Source organism: Triticum urartu, chromosome 6, assembly GCF_003073215.2.
Source record: "Triticum urartu cultivar G1812 chromosome 6, Tu2.1, whole genome shotgun sequence".
NCBI classification, from domain to species: domain Eukaryota; kingdom Viridiplantae; phylum Streptophyta; class Magnoliopsida; order Poales; family Poaceae; genus Triticum; species Triticum urartu.
Window position 1 is genome coordinate 378,037,612 of NC_053027.1, and position 21,639 is coordinate 378,059,250.

The 21,639-nt window shown below is 43.5% G+C and overlaps 3 protein-coding genes across 4 annotated transcripts; 1 reads left to right on the forward strand and 2 right to left on the reverse strand.

Annotated features, from left to right (window-relative positions):
• Nucleotides 1–1,477: 1,477 nt before the first annotated feature.
• Nucleotides 1,478–6,725, reverse strand: LOC125513594 (39S ribosomal protein L41-A, mitochondrial-like). The gene is made up of 4 exons (XM_048678733.1): nt 6,538–6,725; nt 6,297–6,449; nt 2,267–2,331; nt 1,478–1,722 (listed from the first exon to the last, which is right to left on the reverse strand). Exons 2-4 carry the CDS (start codon nt 6,442–6,444, stop codon nt 1,654–1,656), a joined length of 282 nt encoding a protein of 93 aa, XP_048534690.1. The 5' UTR covers nt 6,445–6,449; nt 6,538–6,725; the 3' UTR covers nt 1,478–1,653.
• A 120-nt stretch (nt 6,726–6,845) lies between these two features.
• Nucleotides 6,846–16,820, forward strand: LOC125513593 (polyribonucleotide nucleotidyltransferase 2, mitochondrial). 2 transcript variants are annotated; one of them, XR_007286041.1, is made up of 17 exons: nt 6,846–7,252; nt 7,978–8,133; nt 8,226–8,396; nt 8,662–8,787; nt 8,858–9,019; nt 9,828–9,947; nt 10,927–11,064; nt 11,158–11,320; nt 11,661–11,786; nt 12,263–12,393; nt 12,502–12,721; nt 12,799–12,870; nt 14,224–14,303; nt 14,435–14,578; nt 15,325–16,056; nt 16,203–16,364; nt 16,526–16,820. XR_007286041.1 is itself a non-coding variant. In XM_048678732.1 (16 exons), the coding sequence occupies exons 1-16, from the start codon at nt 6,929–6,931 to the stop codon at nt 16,299–16,301; spliced, it is 2,964 nt and encodes a 987-aa protein (XP_048534689.1). In that variant the 5' UTR covers nt 6,846–6,928; the 3' UTR covers nt 16,302–16,820. The 2 variants fall into 2 exon arrangements, 1 of the variants encoding a protein (XP_048534689.1); XM_048678732.1 differs by having other exon boundaries at nt 16,203–16,820.
• A 239-nt stretch (nt 16,821–17,059) lies between these two features.
• On the reverse strand, nt 17,060–19,488 carry LOC125517620 (GDSL esterase/lipase At5g33370-like). The gene is made up of 5 exons (XM_048682830.1): nt 19,197–19,488; nt 18,938–19,065; nt 18,619–18,861; nt 17,671–17,923; nt 17,060–17,562 (listed from the first exon to the last, which is right to left on the reverse strand). Exons 1-5 carry the CDS (start codon nt 19,441–19,443, stop codon nt 17,318–17,320), a joined length of 1,116 nt encoding a protein of 371 aa, XP_048538787.1. The 5' UTR covers nt 19,444–19,488; the 3' UTR covers nt 17,060–17,317.
• Between the last annotated feature and the right edge of the window lie 2,151 nt (nt 19,489–21,639).

A 21,639-nucleotide genomic window follows, 5' to 3' on the forward strand; every position in this document is an offset into this window, starting at 1 on the left:
GATCGGCCTATCATTCTAAGGTTAGGATTTAAAACAAGTCTGTCCTCAAACAAGAGTTGTTTTTAAAGCTTTTTCGAAAAGTGGACACCGTGATCTTCAATCTTCATAGCTGCTGCGCATTGGAGAGGTCGCATGCAAGCTCAAGCTTCCCGAACCGTCATCATTATGAGAGAGTCAGTGGAGACTTTCCTCATCTAATTGGTCTAATACCCTCCACTCAAAACCCGACTTATTCATGCAAGGTACAAATACTGATAGTGCGATATGATTGCGGATCTGGCAGAAAATACATGTATCCTATTTCTATTCCTTTAGAGAAGCGTCTTCTTTTTCTAGTCATGGTTTCACCAGTCCCGAGCTTGAAGAGAAGTGGATGCCACTAGTTACAGATGCGGCTTTCTCAAAGCACCAACCTCCTTTTGAAGAGCTATAGCTCCACTACTTCATCCATTGTGGCCCGTAATGTTGTGGAGCTATAGCTCCTCTACTTCATCCGTTGTGCCCCGTAATGTTGTGGCCCGTAATGTCATAGCTTTCGAGGTTGAGTTATGAACTTATGATACAACTCTATCTCTGGAATTTAAAAAATAAGACCAACCCAAGGGCTAACCCTGGTTGGCATTTTTTATAAGAGAAACTCCGCGGCCACCGCGCGTCCGAGCCGGGATTCGAACTCGGGTGGGCTGGCAGTAACATCAGCTGCCCAGCTAACGGGTCGACGCCCCGTCCTCAAAAAATGAGACCAACCCAAGGACTAACCCTCGTTAGCTCTTCTTTATAGGAGAAACTCCGTGAGCACCGCACGTCCGTGTCAGGACTCGAACTCAGGTGGGCTGGCAGCAACCTCAGCTGCCCAGCTATCCCTTGAATTTCGACCCAAAGGTCCGCCAACTTACAAAAAGGAAGGGCAATGACTACTGTATCTACTGTACTGTAGTGTTGAGGTGAAGCTTCCTCAAGAATTCAATCAGCAACAAAATTTGGTGAAGGAAGAAGCAGCGCAAAGGGAATAACAATCAGATTTCAAAGTTCAAAAAAAAAATCTCACATTCTCATATGACTGTTGTGTGTAAAGTTTCATATAGAAATACATCGCCAAGCGAGCTAAAAGAAACACAAAATCATGATTCTGAAAACAGTGAACACTGTATGTACTGTTCACTATAAAAAACAATGATTTTGCTTTTTTGTCTTTTTGTGTAGCTCACACATCAAGTTTACATCATGAATTTTTTTCACATCTAGCATACATTCATATGAATATGTAGATTTTTCAGATTATTTTTTAAACTTTGAAATGCACTTTTTTTTAAAACGGTCTGACTTAACCCAAGCACACAAACGCCACGCTCCGTGGGGATCACCTATATAAGATCCAGTACAAGTATCATGTATGTCAAGCAGATTGTAGCATCACTTGCTTCAGAAATGAACATCACAAATGCTAGAAAAAATGTGAACGCAGAGTAAATCAACATTGGTAAGAAAAAACGAATTTATGCTGAGGCACAAAGTTTGTTATTACGACTAGTCCACACGTAGCAATCTTGACGAGGTTAGATTCTCTGAACATGGGCACCGTAAGAAAACATAATTGCAAAGATGCATTGCATTCTTGTAAAACAAGTAACAACTAGAGCATCTAGAAACATATCAGTTCTTGTTTTCAGTTGAGGAGGCTCCGAGTTCGTCCCTGGCACATTGTGATACATATGGCTTCAACTGCAGTTATTTAAAGAAAGAGGAAACCGATTAGTTACAACACAAAGGCATAAAATGAAGGGAAAGATGATTCTCTCGGCCAAATCACATAGGGAGCTTTTTGCCCAATACACGTGATATCATCCACTTTCAGTTTCTCCACCTTTGCTTATAGGTTAAACAATGCAATCGTACTAAATTTGGAACATTAACTCTTAGCTAAATTTGGAATGGATATCACCCACTTTCAGTTTCTCCACTCTGGCTTATATAGGTTAAACAATGCAATGGTACTAAATTTGGAACATTAACTCTTCTTAGCTAAATTTGGAATAGTTTCATAGCTTCGCTTAAAATATGTTTGTGATTTTCTGTTTGTAGGTACTGCTAACTATTTTTACTATTTTAGTGCTCTATTTTTCTGAGTAAAAGAGCTAATATTCCAATATTCTACATCTTTTCCCACAAAATTGAGGTTGTAATAAAGTACATATAGGCAACTTTGGTACTTAAACATAACTGGAAACTGTGCCAAATATTGAAACCCCAAAAATATGAGAGTCACCTTAAAATCAGTCAAGTCAGGGACCACGAATCTTGGTAACTTTGCATCCACCATCACATAGCCACCTACAAAATTACATCAACATTTCAAAAATAGTAAAACTCTTCCCTCTCATGAAAGAAATCCATACAAAAAACATGAAAGTCATATCCTAACATGAAAGTGATTTTTGTAGTTGTACAGTAGCATGAAAGTGATCGCATATGTTTACTTGAACCAAGTAACTTCAAGAATAGAATATCCGAGGAACTGGATCCTTATGTATAACAGTATAGGCATGCAACACATAATCAAATTAATCTATTGCAGCTAAAATATGTAAACAGTTTACAGTTCAAAGAAGCATAGCGTATTAGACTTTCAGTAGATGAGTCACATCTACACAAGGGTACCAGAGACAATGAACCGATCACAAGGTACTTGGAGCTTTCGGACGAATAGCGAACTAAAAAAACACTCAATGAAATCAAATGGACAAAAAACTTAAGCATAGTATCTTGAATTTGTTTCATTGAAACCCATGCTAAGTTTTAGCTGACATCAATACAACAATTATCTTATCTAACACATACACAACGCTTCAATGTTCCGAAATCTACCCAGATTCTAAGTTCAGCTAAATACCCACCATCACCAGTACATTATTCCTTGGCATTATCCAGCATGTGGTCTCCACAATGACCGAGCAATATAGCATTATTCATATTAGCTGGATGCACATACAGTTGCATTTCTTAGTGCAAGGTTGTATTACCATTCTTGTACATCATCATCATTATCAACACTCCTATAAATATTGGACTGGTGGTTCATCTAACATCCTACCCCCCCCCCCCCCCCCCCCCCCCCCCCTCCAAGGTAACCCACTGACTGGTGGGGCGTTCTCCACGATTTCCACAATCCTGTTCAAGGGTATGCAAAATATGTACAATTCCAGTTTAAAAAAAAATATGTACAATTCCAAGAAGCTTGAATTATAGTGTTTGGATAGGTCCACTGATTTTTTTTTATTTCTCATCATGTGATCTATGAAAGAGTTTTTTTCCCCTTTGCATCCAATGTCGCCCCTGATATTCCGTTACTCACCGAGCCCATTTTGTTTCCCTCCGAGCCGGTCGTTCAGAATGCTAGTATGAGACATTATGATTTGCAATATTTGCTTCATAATCCTGCTGCAGGTCCAGGACTTCGGCTGATCGCTGACCCTCCAGTGAACAACCCAGGAAATGTCCCTGCTCTGGCTGGCCCTGTACCCCTGGCACCCATCCATGCTGGCGCAACATCATGCCACCTCGTCCCAAGCTACACGGATCATGCCACACGGATCATGCCACCTCGTCAAGCACATCGAGTGTGCTCGACGCGTAGCCATGCAGATGGTGCAACATCTGATGGGCCAGCCCAGCACTCGGCTTCGCCTCACGTTGGCGATCATTCTCCTGCCGGGCTTCCTCCGTCTCCGGCTCATGCTCCTGGACCGCTTACAGCAGCACCGGTGTGGCCTGTGATCACCCACGGTGGTCGCATCAAGTGGTTCCGACGGATGGCACCATCTGCTATGACCCCAATAGACACGCCTTCTCGCCGAGCCTGTCTCATACCGTGCTGCTTGAGGTGATCCGCAGTGGCGCTCAGCTATGGAAGACGAGTTTGCAGCGCTTCGCCACAACTCAACGTGGTCGCTGGTTCCTCGCCCACCTGGTCAGAATCTCATTGGTTGCAAGTGGGTGTTTAAAGTTAACAATGACCCAATGGCTCAATCGACAAGTATAAAGCTCGCCTCATTGCCAAGGGTTTTACGCAGTGACACAGCATCGACTACGTTGGCATTTCGGTCCTGTCGTCAAACCGGCTACCATGCGTCGCTTGTTGTCTCTTGCAGTTAGTCATGGCTGAAATCAATAATGCTCCTTCATGGTGTTCTCCAAGAGGATGCATATATGCAGCAGCAGCCGGGTTTTGAAGATCGTGCTCATCCGACGCATGTATGCAAGTTGCACAAAGCAATCTATGGACTTAAACAGTCTGGTACTCACGTCTGAGTGATTGGCTTCAGTACATCTGTTGGTGGACACATCTTTGTTCATCTTCTCCCATGGCAGTGTCACCATCCATATGCTGGTTTATTATGTCGATGATATTGTCATTGCAAGCTCTTCTGTTGCAGCAACAGATCATCTTCTTTGCCATTTGGCTGCCACCTTCCCGGTTATAAGATCTCAGCCAGCTTCAGTACTTCATGGGCATTAAAGTGGCTCACAGTTCCAGGGCCATTGTCGTCGCGCAAAAGAAGTAAACTCTTGATCTGCTTTAGCACACTCAGATGACAAATTGTAAGCCAGTTTCTACGCCCAAGTGTGTTCATGAGAAGTTGTCCCATGACCTTGGCATTCCTCCTCTTGGCGAAGCCGACATTCATACCTACCGGAGCACGGTCAGTGCACTGCAGTACCTTACATTGACTCGGCTGGATATCTCCTCTGCTGAGAACAAGGCGTGTCAGTATCTCTCCCAGCCAACAAATGTTCCTTGGGAAGCAGCCAAGAGGGTTCTCCGTTTCATCAAGGGACAAGGGTACAATAGCTACTGGCCTACATATTTGGAGGTCCAAGAACACATTGCTTAGCGTGTTTACAGACACACAGGGCAGGTTGCACTGATGACCGGAGATCCTCCAGCGGGTTCACAATTTTTTTTCAGTCCTAATCTCATCTCTTGAAGTGCTAGGAAACGGCCTGATATTTCCAGATCGTACACTGAGGCAGAATACAAAGCCCTGGCAAATGGTGCTGCAGAGCTTCTTGGGTTCAGTCGCTTCTACGAGAACCTCATGTCCCTCAGCCAAGACCTCCAGTTCTATGGTGCGATAATCTGGGTGCTAGTTCTTAACTACAAACCAGTGTTTCATGCACGCACTAAACACATTGAAGTGGATTCCCACTTTGTTTGGGAGAAGGTTTGCATTTGGAGCTTTGGAAGTCTGTTTTGTGTCGTCAGCAGATCAGGTCGCTGACGTCTTCACCAAGCCATCAACGAAGCAGATGTTGGAACGTTTTAGAGCCAATCTCAACCTTGTTCATAGTGGTTGAGATTGCGGGGCATATTAACTCTTGTATATACTAGGCACTAGTTGTTCAGTTCCTAGTTGTTTCGTTTCTGCAACTCATATGGTAGCACTAGAATCAGTAACTACATCCATGACCTAGTGATCATGACTGTTTGTATGCCCGCACGGCAATATACAAATATAAGACAAGCCTACCATCGTAGGCATGACCAAAAACATCTCTTCTCACTTGCCATATAATCACAATACTGTTTTGCTATTTCTAAGCTGCCTTGTTTTTCCTAACTCCAAGTTTGTGTGGCCATGATAGAGAGACTGATGTGGCACATGATTGGAATGGCTCTTCCTCCATGAAGTGCAAGGCTGTATCAGTATTCTTGTATGTTATCGAAAGAAGTATCTATATTCTTCTTTGGTGAAATTGCTGAATTTGCTCTCCACAGTTGCAGTTCTTTCTAGCCATATGGTGTATGCATGAACAACGATTGAAAATACCTGGTACTAGTTTTTACAAATCCATGGTTAATACTAGTTCCCATGAACCTCCCCAATGGCTATAGACCGCCTACATTGAAATGTTTTGCACCTTGTCCACTCACCAAACTTTACCATATTATTATGATGTCAAATGCCAAGTAAGCATGCACTTGGTTCACATACGGTTTAATGGTTTACTCAGAACAACACACTTCACATTTGACATCCATATTCGTTCCTAATATGGGGCAAATACTAGTTCCCATACGTCGAACTGAGAGCCAATTTGATCCGCTGTGCCATGTTATTTTAACTATCTGATTCAAAATCGTTTAGATTTCTCAACCGACCAGACCATGGCCTGCATCTTTGAATGTAAAAGACGCATCGAAGCAGAAGGTGATAAGAGCTGTGGTCTCGAACAGCGGACATAAGATACCGAGAAGACAATTAGGTTCAGATCAGAGTTGCTGTCTAACTTGTCACCTTTGCGGGTGTGGAACCCGGTGGGCTTGCAGTTCTTGCCCTTGTAGTAATCCCGGGGCGCCCTCTTGGAGGAGAGGATGTTGAGCGAGGACGTCCGCTTCCGCCGCATCGACCTCCCGATCGAGCTCAGTATCAGCCCCAGCGGCATCGTTCCTACGAATCCCGACGGCAAAATCAGCGGTCAGAAAGGAGGGGAGGAGAGGCGAGGCGAGGCCAGGAGAGGGCGATATGAAGGGCATACCGGAGGAGCGAGGGGGGCGACGGCGAGGACGGGAGGAGGCGCGGTAGGGTTTTGGGGGGTTTCGAGTCGGAGCTCTTCTTCCCGGCGGCGGCGGCAGGCGATCAGTGCGGGAGAGAGAGAGAGAGAAATGGGGTTTCTTTCGACACGATACGGGCGTCCTGAGCCGTCGGTCGCTCCTCGTACGGTCCAGATCTCGTGAGGGTCGTAAAACTGGAGAAGCTGTGTTCATTTGGCCCACTGACACATGGGTCCAGGATCGACCGCTGCACTGCACGGACCCGTGCCAAGACGGCGAAAGGCCCAACCATTTCGCCTCGCCGCTTAAACCCTAAACCCAGGCCCAAACCCCTCTTCCTCTTGCTGCCGCTCCTCCCAGTCCCCGCGCGCCACCATGTCGATGGCGGTGGCCTCGCTCCGCTTCCTCGCGCGCCGCCGGCACCAGCTCCGGCTCGCCGTCCCGGGCACGCGGGCCGCATTCCTCTCCGACACGGCGGAGGAGGCCCCGCAGGCGGCGCCGCCGCCGCCGGGGCGGAAGGTGCTGGAGAGCTTCCGCGAGGAGTTCGAGATCGGGGGTCGCCTCATCGCCTTCGAGACCGGGAAGATGGCGCGCTTCGCCAACGGCTCCGTGGTCATCTCCATGGAGGAGACCAACGTCCTGTCCACAGTCGCCGCCGCCAAGTCCTCCGACCCCGTCCGGGACTTCCTCCCTCTAACCGTAAGGATCGTTTTCCCCCTTCTGTAGACGTGACGTGTATTTCAGAGCCTGTTAATTCTCCTCCTATGTGGCAATTTAATCTGCATATACACAAACTTCCATTTGACGCAGTTTTAACTGTCTTCCAGCTACAGCATTTGATTTGTGCGACATGTTTTTCCTTTTTTGTTAGCACGATATGGTTCACAAGCACGGTTTGGTTGCAGTACTACTAATTATTATGCGTTCATTTGTGCGAATTACCAGTTTGGCGTAAGAGATTGTTCAAATTAAGGCTGTGTGTGGCATTGCAGTGGATTGTCATAATCCCGGTTGCCCAACCAGCTTTTGCCTATTTCCACGCTTGATTTTGGGCAGGTAGTGTTCAGTGCTACACGGTAATAAAGCGTAATTTTAGTACCCTCAAGCTGTTTCTTACAGCTGCTGATACCCTGCAGTAAAATTTGATAGAGCTAAATACATTGTCGACCCTTAAACTTCACTGAAGCACTTAAATAATCTACAGTTTTCTAGTTTAGGGACCTACTTGACCACCCCGGACAAGCTTAAAGGCCCATTGTGTACTTCACTTCTCTCATTGCCAATTGAACTTACTGGGGATATGCTATGCTTAACCCAAAAGGAAGAATGGAATATGTTTGACTTCACATTTTCAAGGCAACACTATTCATTTGCTATCTGCATCTTTCCCATGATGAGCATGTTGGTTATTTTGTTGGCTGTAGGTTGATTATCAAGAGAAGCAATATGCTCAAGGTGTTATTCCCACAACATATATGCGCAGGGAAGGTGCCCCTAAGGAAAGAGAACTTCTGTGCGGGCGCATAATCGATCGACCAATACGGCCATTGTTTCCTCATGGCTTTTACCATGAAGTCCAGGTGATTTTTCTGTTTAATATTTTATTCCTGAAGTTCGTGAAGTTTGCACAAGCATTATCACTCATTGATGGATTTGCATCCTGCTTTTGTAGATCACGGTAAATGTACTTTCCTCAGATGGAAAGCAGGACCCGGATGTTATGGCTGCTAATGCATCTTCAGCTGCTCTCATGCTTTCTGATGTACCTTGGAATGGGCCAATTGGAGTAATACGTGTTGGAAGGATTGATGGGAATTTCGTGTTGAACCCAACAGTGGATGAGGTAATATCGATCAAGTGCTACAATATGTAATCATTTTTATCTATCCTCCACTGTGCCTCAGTTGTACCCATGATGGTGTACGTCTGCACTCTTTGTGGATATAACATTTCCCAGGAGCGTTTCGTGGCTCATGGTGCCTATTCCATTTCTTTGTTATTTGCACCATAACTAACATCAGTTTATATGTGGTTTTCACATCCATTGTAAATATTGTGGTTTCATTCACTTTACTCATATTTTCTGTATATTTCTCTGTAACTTGCAGTTAGGTTTGAGTGATCTCAACCTAGTTTATGCATGCTCACGGGATAAAACACTAATGATAGATGTACAAGCTCGTGAGATAACTGAAAGGGATCTTCAAGCAGGAATGAAGCTTGCGCACTCTGAGGTATTATTTCTTTCTTATTTTAGTTGATGCATTATAATTATATTCTCATGCAGTTGGCTATGATTCTCAGGCAGTCAAGTATATCGACCCTCAAATTAGATTGGCCAAGCGAGCTGGCAAAGAGAAAAGAGAGTACAAGCTGTCAATGATTTCAGATGAAAACTACGAGAAAATCAGAACATTATCAGAAGCACCAATTGAGGAAGTCTTCACAGATAAATCATACGGCAAGGTATGTTGGGTATTCTCTTTTAACTGCAGGTCTTCCTTTCTAGTTGAAGTTCTTCCTTTCTAGTTTGTGGAGTTAAAAGCGGAAATGTGCGATTGTGAACTTTCTTAACAATTTTTGCCTCCGTCTCTAAGGGTGCATTTGGATCGTGACCAAAGTGAGCCCTGCTAATTTTTTGGTCAGGGCCAAAACATTGGCTTTTGTTTGGAGTATGACCAACCTTTTGACATGTCAATGCTCCAGCACCAACTTTAGTACATTTTTCTAGCCAATGTTGGCCAATCCATTGACAAGCAAATCTTCAACCAATTTTGTGTCTAGCCAACTTTTTGGCATGGCAACTTGCGGCACAAACTAAACATACCCTAAATGTAAGTTGCGCAGCCCTGGGATTTTGTGTGGTCAATCTTTATAAACTTTGAATAATAATATGTTTGGAAGATAAAGATTGACTTCATGGAAGTTGCCCAGCCCTGGGATTTTGTGTGGTCGATATTTATAAACTTTGAATAATAATATGTTTGGAAGATAAAGATTGACTTCATGAAAGTAATGTAATTAGATTTGTCTAGAATATCATTTTCACTTCCTTTTGCAAGTATATTATGATGAAAACTATGTTCAAAGGTTGCCCAAAAAACCATATTTTGACTGCTTCAACTATAAATCATGAAGAATCAAAAACCATGAAAACCATGAAGAATCAAAAACTAACCTCTACCTTTTTGGAGGAGTCATCCAGTAATAAGTTAAATCTGTTCTTGTTTTCTGCTTGCACCATGAATTCATTGGATATTTTCATTTCCTGCAGTTTGAGCGTGGAGAAGCCCTGCAAAAGATCACAGAATCTGTAAAAGAGAAGCTTGAAGAAGAATGTGACGAGGAAAGCTTGAAGTTTCTTCCTAAAGCAGTTGATACTGTGAGAAAGCAGGTAGAGCACATTGATTTCTCTGGAAACTGGAAGATATAGATAAAAGTGTGGTCTTTGTTTGACGCGTAAGTGTGGGCTTTGTCAATAGATGAGCGGAAAATACATTCTTGCTGTTACAAATGCATCTATATCTATACCAATATAAAAAAGACCTGAAGGGGCAGATCCAACTAATCTAGACCATCAAACCATGTCAATCCAACGACCTAGATTACTCCGATGGCGAGCGCTCAACATGTTTAACATGCACTTAATGCCGTACCAAATATGAACGGCAGCACTAATCATGTAATTAACGTGCAATTAATATCCAACCTAATATGAGCGTGCAATTAATAGACTACGTAATAACAACGTGCATTGCACGTACACATTTACTAGTAGCTCATGGGTATCCTGTTTCAGTATGAGGAATGTTAACTCCAATGATTAATGTTTTAATCATATTTTTTGCCGTGCCTAAATGAATGATTCTGTCATATCTCATTTTACACACTGAAATCTGGAACTTTATGTAACATCTGCTGATCTTATCTGTTCAATGCACAAATGTATGTGCAATAGAAACAACCGAGCACATTGATCTCTTTATAATAGCGAATTCTTAACATTTGGCAAACTTGCATCCATTGTACCAAACCTCTGTTTTCAGTCATGTGCATGAGTAATTTATAATTGGTAAACGAAAGATCTGGTCCCTATGCATTCACCTGACCTATTGTTTGCTCTATCCTTCTATACCTCTATTTCTGAATTCAGGATAAATTTTCTGTTCCAGTAGTACACGGAAAACTCTGAGAACTTGTGCAAATTATATTGAGTTATTGGGCTTATTAGCTTTTAATATCAAGATGAAAGTTGTGAGGAGCTACCATCTATCATTGGCATCACTTGATAGCATTTCATTCAGTGCAATTTTGTGTGTAGAATCACTTATATTATTTCAGTTCATAAAGAGTTGTGCCCTTCTTTTGTGCAGGTCATACGCAAGAGAATAATTAAAGAAGGCCTTAGAGTCGATGGTAGACGACTTGATGAGGTGCGGCCGTTGTACTGCGAATCAAGCACATACCCGATATTGCATGGTTCTGCACTGTTTTCACGTGGAGATACTCAGGTTCTCTCTCTCTCTCTCTCTCTCTAGCACAATGGCACACCAGAAAATCTGAATATGTATACACCACATGAATAATCCGAATTTTGCTTGTAGGTTTTATGTACAGTTACCCTTGGTGCTCCTGGTGATGCCCAGCGATTGGATTCAATTGTTGGCCCACCAACAAAGCGTTTCATGCTTCATTATAGTTTTCCACCATTTTCAATAAACGAAGTTGCCAAACGTGGGGGTTTGAATAGACGTGAAGTTGGACATGGTACGTATTTTCATTGTTGGTGCAGAGCTGCAGTTTAAAGAACTTATCTGTCCGTAAAGAGATATGTGTAGTACCATGTTTTAAAGAATACATAGCCTAGGGAACTTCTGCAAACTGCGCGGTTCAAAGCGTAGACTTTTGGTTTGTTGTGTGCATACTTGGGTTTCTACTATATGCTGAACGGCATCTGTTGCAATATTTAAGTTCTTGATCTGTGATTGTGTTTTCCTTTGTTTTTCTCCTGTTCAGCTTTTCTAATTTCAGCCTTAGTTTGTGTTGAAAGTTTTATGAGGGAAAATGAATACCACCAATTTCGCAATTTTGTTTTTCTATTGTGCAGGCACTCTTGCCGAGAAAGCACTACTTGCTGTGCTTCCTCCAGAAGGTGACTTTCCATATACTGTTCGGGTAAATTCAGAAGTCATGGCCTCTGATGGTTCAACATCAATGGCATCAGTATGTGGAGGTACGCATCTTTATTTAGTGTTACTATTATACACAAAATGGAACTCTTGGAGATGTTATTTTATTAGAACTAAATGCCATTTTATCTGATTGACCTTCATCCGTAGTTTGGTGATGGAATGCCATTCACTTGCAAACGCGTTAGTTTTGCAACATCATGTCCTGCACTATGTAAAATGAATCAAGGGTCTGTGCTTCGCTCTGTAGCAAAGCCATGAGAGGCATTACAATTGCCTTTATCATGTCTATAATGCAGAAATATCTTAAATGATTAGCAAGTGTAACACTTCCAAGAGACCTCTAAAATGACTTTATCTTGTATTGAGTTTAATAGGTTTCTAGGGTTCATCTGTTAATCTGGGTATAAAAATGCCTTTCCAGCGTCAATGTGATGTCCTTGAACTGCTCTGAAGTTTATTTTTATTTTTTGATATTATAAATTCTGCTTTTCATGCATTTCAAAATGGTGACTGACAGGAAGCATGGCTTTAATGGATGCTGGGATACCTGTAAGGGAGCATGTTGCTGGTGTTTCAGTGGGTCTTGTCAGTGAAACAGACCCAACTACTGGAGATATTTCTAGTTACCGTATATTAACGGATATTTTAGTAAGTCTTAGACACTCTTCATTTTCCTTGTCAGATTTTGACTAACTGTATATGTTGCTAGAGCAAAAAATTCCTTTCTGAACTAATCATGGCCATCGATGTACTCAGGGTCTTGAGGATCACCTGGGTGACATGGACTTCAAAATTGCAGGAACAAGGAGAGGTATTACTGCTATTCAGCTGGATATAAAACCTGCTGGAATACCATTGGACATAGTATGTGAAAGTTTGGAGCCTGCACGAAAGGCTCGTAATCAAATCCTTGATCGCATGGATCAGGAAATAAGTTCTGCTCGTGCTATCAATGATGGAAGTTCTCCTCGATTAGGTTTGTTGATGCACTTTCACTGTTCCCTTTTAGGTTAGGTTGATTTGTTGATGTCACAATTGCCTCTCTATTTGCAGCCACACTGAGCTTCAGCAGTGATTCTCTTAGGAAATTGCTTTTCCACAGGAAAAAAATTGAGCAAGATACAGGTATAAAGCTAGGTTTTACCTGATTTTTGTTCATGCCGTCTCTTAAGCTCTTCTTTAAGACATTATTCATGTCACATTTGACGCGAGGGTTAAATATTGCTACCTCTGTCTCATAATATAAGACGTTTTTTGAGACTGACAGTGTCAAAAAACGTCTTATATTATGACAGTGGGAGTACTAGTTTGTGGAATTTTGTAATTGTCTGCTGTGCCACAAATTATTTTGATGATTGATAACATGTGTTTCAGTTTTTGGCAACTTATTTTGGATCCTGTTTGCACTTTTCTTTTTCGTTGTAGAAAAACTGAATTGATTTTTTGAAGGCAACACTAAGAACCATCATCGACTCTGCCTAGATGAAATGAAATGAATAAAAAAGGGCAGCCTGGTGCACGTGGCTCCCGCTTGCGCAGGGTCCGGGGAAGGGTCCGGCCGCTTTGGATCTATAGTACGCAGCCTTTCCCTACATTTCTGCAAGAGGCCGTTTCCAGGACTCGAACCCGTGACCTCATGGTCACAAGGCAACAGCTTTACCGCTTGCGCCAAGGCTCCCCTTCATGAAATGAAATGAATACTTTTTGATATTTGTAAAGACTAAAAGATTAATCTCAGCTGAGCATTGACTGATTGCAGGGTTGCATTCTTTGAAATTTGAAGTTTTTCTTTATGGTTGCAGAACCTGGACTAATAATAAGAATAAAATACTGATACAGATTGTTTCATTTGATGATAGGAACATATGTTGCTACATACCACCTGTAGATCCCACGTGAGTTCGTGCTTGGAGATTCACATATTTTTATCTTTTCACTGTAGCGCATACACATTTTTTTTCCAAAACGGAGCGCATCCACATTTCACACCCTAATAAAAAAACAAGTGTACGCTACTGTCATGTCTAAAACATGGGCGATACAACCTTTATTCTGTCATCACGAAATGGCTTATTCATTTCAAGTCCTGATATATGGTCAAGTAGCTTGGGGTGGCGTCATCATCATCTGCTCGGTAGCAGTAGGGGTGTAAAAATAAAACCACGCTCTTTGATGTTAATACTCCTTGGGCTGTGTTTCTACAGATTTGCTTTTGGGCTGTTACTATTAGCTGTCACTCTGTGTGGAGGTCTAGATCTGCATGTCTGTGATAAGCCAAAGTCAGAAATTCAAGTTCCCTTCAGGATTAACTGGATATGGACGTATTCTAAAAGAAACTCAATATGGGCATATTTTGTCACCATTCTGTTTCGTAACTTGTATATTTGAATCCATGTATGTAGTTCATTTAGCTATCCCTTCTGTATTTTGTAAGAATTTTAGGCAGCTAACTTTGCAACTAATTTCCATTTTCTCAAGGTGCACGGGTATCTGTTAGTGATGGTACAGTCACTATTGTTGCTAAAACTCAGCCAATTATGGATAAGGCTATTGAGAAGGTATGTATCAGTTATTCAATGGCAGGTCGCTTAAGCCAGATATGACACCACCTTCTTTTATCATTCCTTGCAAGTGTTTGGGAGGAAGAATCTTTACATGAGAAAGTTTAACCTGTTCTATGTCTTTGCAGGTTGAATTTCTTGTGGGTCGTGAAATTGAAGTTGGCAAGACATACAAAGGAATTGTTTCCTCAATAAAGGAGTATGGCGCTTTTGTGGATTTCAATGGCGGACAGCAAGGTCTTCTTCACATTTCTGAGCTATCACATGAACCGGTATTTCTCTTGAAATTCTGCTTCACATTTCTGAGTTGTTTCATGGACCAGTTTTTATCATGAAATTTTGTAGAAGGTTGATAGGACTGACTATCTCGATTCTTTTACTTTGCCTTGAATAATTCAGTGCCATTCCTTCAGAATATACTCCCTCTGTTCACAAATATAAGATGTTCTAACTTTTTTCTGAATCGGATGTATATAGACACGTTTTAGTGTGTTGGTTCATTCATTTCAGTCCGTATGTAGTCTATATTAAAATAACCAAAACATCTTACATTTGTTAACGGAGGGTGCATGAATATTTTTGGGTATGTGGTACTCAAGTTGAAAAGTGTTTGCTGATACCGTTTGAATTCTTTAAAGAATATTTGGTTCCAGGATTGGATTGGTCTCTTTGGTTCAAGCCTTTCTTACTTGGTTTGAAGAACAGATTGGGTTGGTCCACCACCAATCCTAGTTTAGACTCCTGCTTTTTTCTTTCTGTTAATAGAGATTCCTCTTTGCTCTCCTTTTGAATGAAAGTGGTGCTTGCGATGCCCCTCCTTTTACTGCCTTGACTCACTATAACTATAATAGACAAGGAGCAATGATACTGTGCCACAAAAAACCATGAACCAGAGTTTTTGTTACCTTCTACACCGCATTTATAAGTTCTCCATTGTATTCTATATACTGGCAAAGCAGCTTTTAATTAGTTCTAACTATTATTTGTTTATTTTGTTTTATTTCCTTTCTTCCATCAGGTTTCAAAAGTCACGGATATTATATCTGTTGGTCAAGCGCTCTCATTGACATGCATTGGACAGGACGTGAGGGGTAATATTAAACTTTCACTCAAAGCAAACCTACCCCATTCCCATCGGCCTGAAAAGGAGTTAGCAAGTGAGGATGCTACTCTTTTGCCAAATCAAGACCTTGTTGGTTGGGCCGCCGTGGAGAACATGCCCAGCAAGGATGCTGATGTCAATTCATCCAATAGCAAAGATGAAGATGACACAACTGAGGAAACGCCTGCATTTTCTACTCCTACAGTTATAATTCGCAGTGCTGCTGACTGTGATGCTCAAGATGTTGCAAATGGTCCTACTAAGAAACGTTCAAAGGCGGCAAGTTCTAAGGTTGCAAAGCCATCCCCTAGAGCATCTAAACCAACCAAAGAACAGCAGGAGGCTAGGAAAGCTACCCCTAAGAAAGCATCGACTACGTCAACTGCCAAGAAAAGTAAGAAAGAAAAGGCTGATGATTCTGCAAGTAATGGGCTCGATAAAGGGAAGGCTGATGATTCTGCAAGTAATGGGCTCAATGCCATTCCAGAACAGGAAATAAGCAATACCCTGAAGCATTCGAGTCCCAAGAACTTCCGCTCAGGTTCTATAAAGCTGGGCGATGTAGTTACTGCAAAGGTCTACCAAATACGGGCCTATGGATTAGTACTTGAGCTGAGTGATGGAGTTCGTGGAATGCACAAGTTTGTGGTAATTTCCTACCCATCTCTCTGGTGTTCTCTATTGGTTAATGCTGCCGCACGCAGTATTTCGTACATTGTTCAATTTTTTGAACCCGTTGTGGTTATGTCATCTTTTGGTGGTTGGTACTGAAATTCGGGTGAATGTTTTTGCAGGAAAATAGCCAGAACAACTTTGAGGTTGGAGAGGAAGTGCTTGTGAAATGCGACACTTTCAGTGCCAAGGGTGTCCCAGTCTTCTCAGTGCTTGATTAGTAAAATTTTGATGGGGCTAATTTGCTCTACTCTAGAGCTCTACAGAGATACACTTGTAAATGTGTACTCCCTCCGTTCCTAAATACTTGTCTTTCTAGGCATTTCAACAAGTGACTACATACGGAGCAAAATGAGTGAATCTGCACTCTAAAATATGTCTACATACATCTGTATGTAGTAGTCATTTGAAATGTCTAGAAAGCAAATATTTAGGAACGGAGGGAGTAGTAGTTAATCCACTGACTTAATAAACATGGGAAGCAGCGAAGTAGCCTCAAATTTCGTCGGAATGCTGCACGAGTTTGTGCTTTTGCAGCCGTCGTGAGCATTTTGCTCCTGCATTTTTACTCTTCTAGCATGCAACCATGCATAGGAGGATGGGAAAATTGATCATGTGACTCAGCTGAAACATCGGACAATATGCAGCTTGTCCCAACTTTTGTATATTGTTAATTTTGATGGCCACAATGTTGCTCATTTATTGTATTAAACAATTGTTAAAGTCAAATTTCATTTATATGTACCATGGTTCATCCCATCAGTTCACTCCGTTCTTAGCAGTTTTCTAGGACGTGCATCAATATAATCATCTTTTTTTGTGTGGACAAAGCTGAATTCACTTCAAAGAAGATTTGGTTATTTTCTTCAGAAAGGAATCAGGTATAAACTTAATTCAGTAACAAGTATCCTTCACGTCGTGACCATCGAGATAGAATGTTCACTCGTGACCTTTTCTTTTGGACAGAAACTTGCACGCAGAACAGAAAAATAGCACCGAATGCATTATTTTGACTGTTGCATCATATCCGTGTCATTTGTACGCAGCACAAAAAGGCACTGAAACATTATGCTCTTACTTGGCCAGCTATCTTTTTTAAACACAGCACATACACAAATACACTGGCTCCTGTAAACGCACATGCACACACCCTGCCCTAGGAGCAAACTACTTCTAGCCAAGTACACGTGACATCGATCGATCAGGAGGATTAATAATACATAGCAGTGGTAATTAGCTAAAGAGAACCCTCCTGCAGCTGGTCCATGGCGAGTATGGTGCTGAGGTTCATGGGGTGCATGTAGTCGGTGGACCCATGCATGAACTGGCCGACGATGATCCGGTTGGCCCGCTCTGTGGGGTGGAAGGCGTCCCAGAAGGCGAACTCCTCCCGGTTGGCGCACACGTTGGACGCCGCCGTGCACAGACCGATCCCGTTGTACGGCCCCTGCCCACAGCACGCCACCTTCACGTTCGTGAACCCTGCACGCACGCACGAAGGCAACCACAAGAACCAATCAGTATCAACGATCACACGGCGGCGTTCTGCGGGATGTCGCTCTGGGCGGCGGCAGGCAAGCACGTGTTTACCGTAGCTCTGCGGGTTGGTGAGGTAGTCGAAGTTGGCGCGGTAGGCGTTGGCGGAGACGAAGACGTCGGCGCCGGCGTCGCGGTTGAGGCCGCGCACCATGTCCACCAGCTGCGGGTTGAAGAGGTCCACGGCGCGGTTCAGCTCCGCCGCGCACTCGCCGTTGCTGCTGTGCTGCGCCAGCTCCGCCGGCACGCACCCCAGCGGCCCTGTCCCCGTCACGATCACGCGCCGCGCCCCCAGCTCGTACAGCCTCTGCACGCACACGCGGTGTCAGTTCATCGGTCTCATTCGGAATGGAGGGCGAGTGAATTCGAGAAGCTGCTGCACTGCACTGCACATGCACCGTACGTGCTGCAGCGCGCCAGGAGTGAATGCTGCAACTTCCGTCGGTCGCCAAGTCGCCATGTGTATACGGCTGTCTTTACCCTGCACCTACGGTACCCTTTGCTGGCTCCATTTACACTTGTCTTTACAGCTTGGGCAAAATGTGTGTGGATTCATGCTGCACCAGTTGATTTGACTGGTAGGTCATCAAGTGCTGCTGGCTGGTCTATGTTTTTTCATGTGCTCAAACTTAATTCATGAGCAGTACTCGATCGTTGGAACTGTAGTCGCAAATCTGGCATCCATTTATGTGGAGATCTTCCTTCTTGCTTCAATTCGGTCATAATTCTATTGCAGCGTGCATGCACGAATCGGCCATGTCAGGCTGCAGCTAGAGCAACAACTTGAATATACGATAAAAATACCAGATCTGTCACTCTCTTCTTCGTGCCACATGCCCTTACTTCTTATGGCCATGTCAGTTTGCAGTTAAGCAACAAACAGTTGAACGTACTAGTACGTTCTAATTACTAATTACCTACTCGCAAAAAAATCCTAATTACCTAGCGCACTGTGCACAAATTTGGGAGGAACATCAACTGTAAATTCACCGGAAGACTTACCGCGAGGATTTTCCTGTACTCGGAGATGATGAAGCTTACGTAGTCCGGGAGAGCGTACTGGCGAGACCTCATGGACATGGGCACCAGGTAGTAGTTGTTGACGAAGTCGTTGCCTCCCAGCGTGATGAGCACGAGCGCGCCGTTGACGAGCCTCGCCGCCTGCTCCTCGCCGGCGAAGGCCCTCAGCTTGCGCTGGTACTCCCCGAAGTAACGCAGCTGATCCCCCATCCTAATTATGTTCACCTGCTCGACCAATCATGCATGCATTATACATAAGCCGTCAATGCATGTTAATATGTCAGGGAAATGGAGCACGTACAAACTGCACTCCCGTGTCGTTGAGGATCCCGACGCCGGCCGACGCGAAGTTGGCGCCCACGAGCAGCTTCGCCCCTCGGAGCTCCGGGCTCAGGTACGGCAGCGCAGGCTCCGCCCCGAGGTGCTCACCTGAAACGACGGCGTCCCCGCGTCAGTGCCTGACATTGTGTGCTCGAGTTCGAGCTCAACATAGCAGCATTCTCCTATCTGAAATTGAGATGCATGCATGGCGAATGGAGGCATGGAATGTACTGCATTACTGATGATGTCGGGGATGTTGAGGCCGTTGGAGAAGCGGCCCGTGGCGCGGTGCGACGGGAAGTCGATGCCGTAGGGCGGCGCGTCGGCGCGCGCGGTGGTGAGGAGGTAGTTGTTGTTGCCGTTGTCGACGAGGGAGTCGCCGAAGACGAAGAAGGCCCGCGGCGCCGCGGACGCCGCCGGGGCACGCGCCGCCGCCACCACCACGAGCACTACGTAGACGAGGAGAGGAACGAGAGCGGCGCCCATCTGCTCGCGACGTACGTACGCTTGAGACTTGGAGAGAATATAGATGCACGGGTGGCCAGGCTACGCGCGCGCGCTTTATACAGGCCGTCCGGGCAGCTTGGCGCCTGGGTGGCAAGCGCGTAGATGCGAGGTGGTTGGGGGATGGGTAGGTAGGTGGTGCCTCGGGGGACGTACGCAGTACGCTCGACCGGCTTGGATCATGTGCCCAGCAACGACCCAAGCAGCGTGTGATCGACACAGGTTGGAGAAGCCTTTTTGTGTTCGTCAAAGGAGGGGGGTTGCACGGCCGGTGCGTGCCGGTATTTAGGGTTCGTACGGAAGGAAATAATGCTTTGCTTCACGGCTGTCTCGTTTGCTGGTTGGAGGGGAGAGAATTTCAGTTATGATGAGTAGGAGTAAGATTTAAAGTTGGAATTGCATGTTTAGTTTGGCATCACGACAGTTTGTTAATTCAGTTGAAATTGCCGTGGATTTTTTTTTTTGACCTACTCACTGATACATGCTTCTCAGTAAATTCAGTAGTATGTTGCTACAGTACCATTTCCCAAAATATAAGGTGCGGTTCATTTTTTCTGGTCTTTGTTGCGTGACTTTGACTACGATTTTCACTTATTGTATGTCTATGTCTGTAAAATTAGTGTAAAGACTTATAAAATAAAATTGTTTTGCAAGACAAATACGATGATGATGTCATTTATGCATGTGTTAATCCATGTACTCTGGTATATATTAACAGTTAAAGTCATGTATCAATAACCATGCAAAGTCAAGAGCCCGTGCGTCTACATGCCCAATAGAAATAACAGGCCTTGCAAGCCCAATAGAAAATAACTTGCAACCATGATAGGAAATAATGTGCAACCACGTACGGGTAGAAACATTTGCCCTTTATTTATTTACTAGCAAAAGATCCATACGTCTACAGGCCCAATAGAAATAACGGGCCTTGCAAGCCCAATATAAAATAACTTGCAACCACGATAGGAAATAACGTGCAACGACGTACATGTAGAAACATTTGCCCTTTATTTTTTTGCTAGCAAAAGGGCCCGTGCATCTACAGGCCCAATAGAAATAACGGGTCTTGCAAGCCTAATAGAAAACAACGTGCGACCACGATAGAAAATAACGTTCAACGATGTACGGGTAGAAACATTTGCCCTTTATTTATTTACTAGCAAAAGGGATCATGCATTGCAACGGAAGAAAAATACCACAGACTCTTTAATTATAATCAACACTATTTACTTCTTGCCATAACACCCCATCTTTATTTCTTTATGGTGCACATCCCATATTTATGGGGTCTTTATTTTATTTCTTGTTGTGTCTTTATTTTTTCTTATAACGCACATTGATGAAAATATGCCCTAGAGGCAATAATAAAGTTGTTATTATTATATTTCCTTATTCATGATAAAAGTTTATTATTCATGCTAGAATTGTATTGATCGGAAACTTAAATACATGTGTGTATACATAAACAAATACCGTGTCCCTAGTGAGCCTCTACTAGACTAGCTCGTTGATCAAAGATGGCTAAGATTTCCTAATCATGAACATGTGTTGTCACTTGATAGCGGGATCACATCATTAGGAGAATGATGTGATGGACAAGACCCATCCGTTAGCTTAACATATGATCGTTCATTTTGTTGCTACTGATTTCTTAATGTCAAATACATATTCCTTCGACCATGAGATCATGCAACTTCCAGACACCTGAGGAATGCCTTGTGTGCTATCAAACATCACAACATAACTGAGTGATCATAAAGATGCTCTACATGTATCTCCGAATGTATCTGTTGAGTTGGCATGGATCGAGATTGAGATTTGTCACTCTGTGTTTCAGAGAGGTATCTCTGGGTCCTCTCGGTAAAACACATCACAAGAAGCTTGCAAGAAAAGTGACTAAGGAGTTAGTTACAAGATGATGTATTACGGAACGAGTAAAGAGACTTGCCGGTAACGAGATTGAACTAGGTATGAAGATACCGACGATCGAATCTCGGGCAAGTAACATACCGACAGACAAAGAGAATTACGTGTTGTCATAAGGTTCAACCGATAAAGATCTTCGTAAAATATTTAGGAACCAATATGGGCATCCAGGTTCCGCTATTGGTTATTGACCAGAGAGGCGTCTCGGTCATGTCTACATCATTCTCGAACCCGTAGGGTCCGCATGCTTAA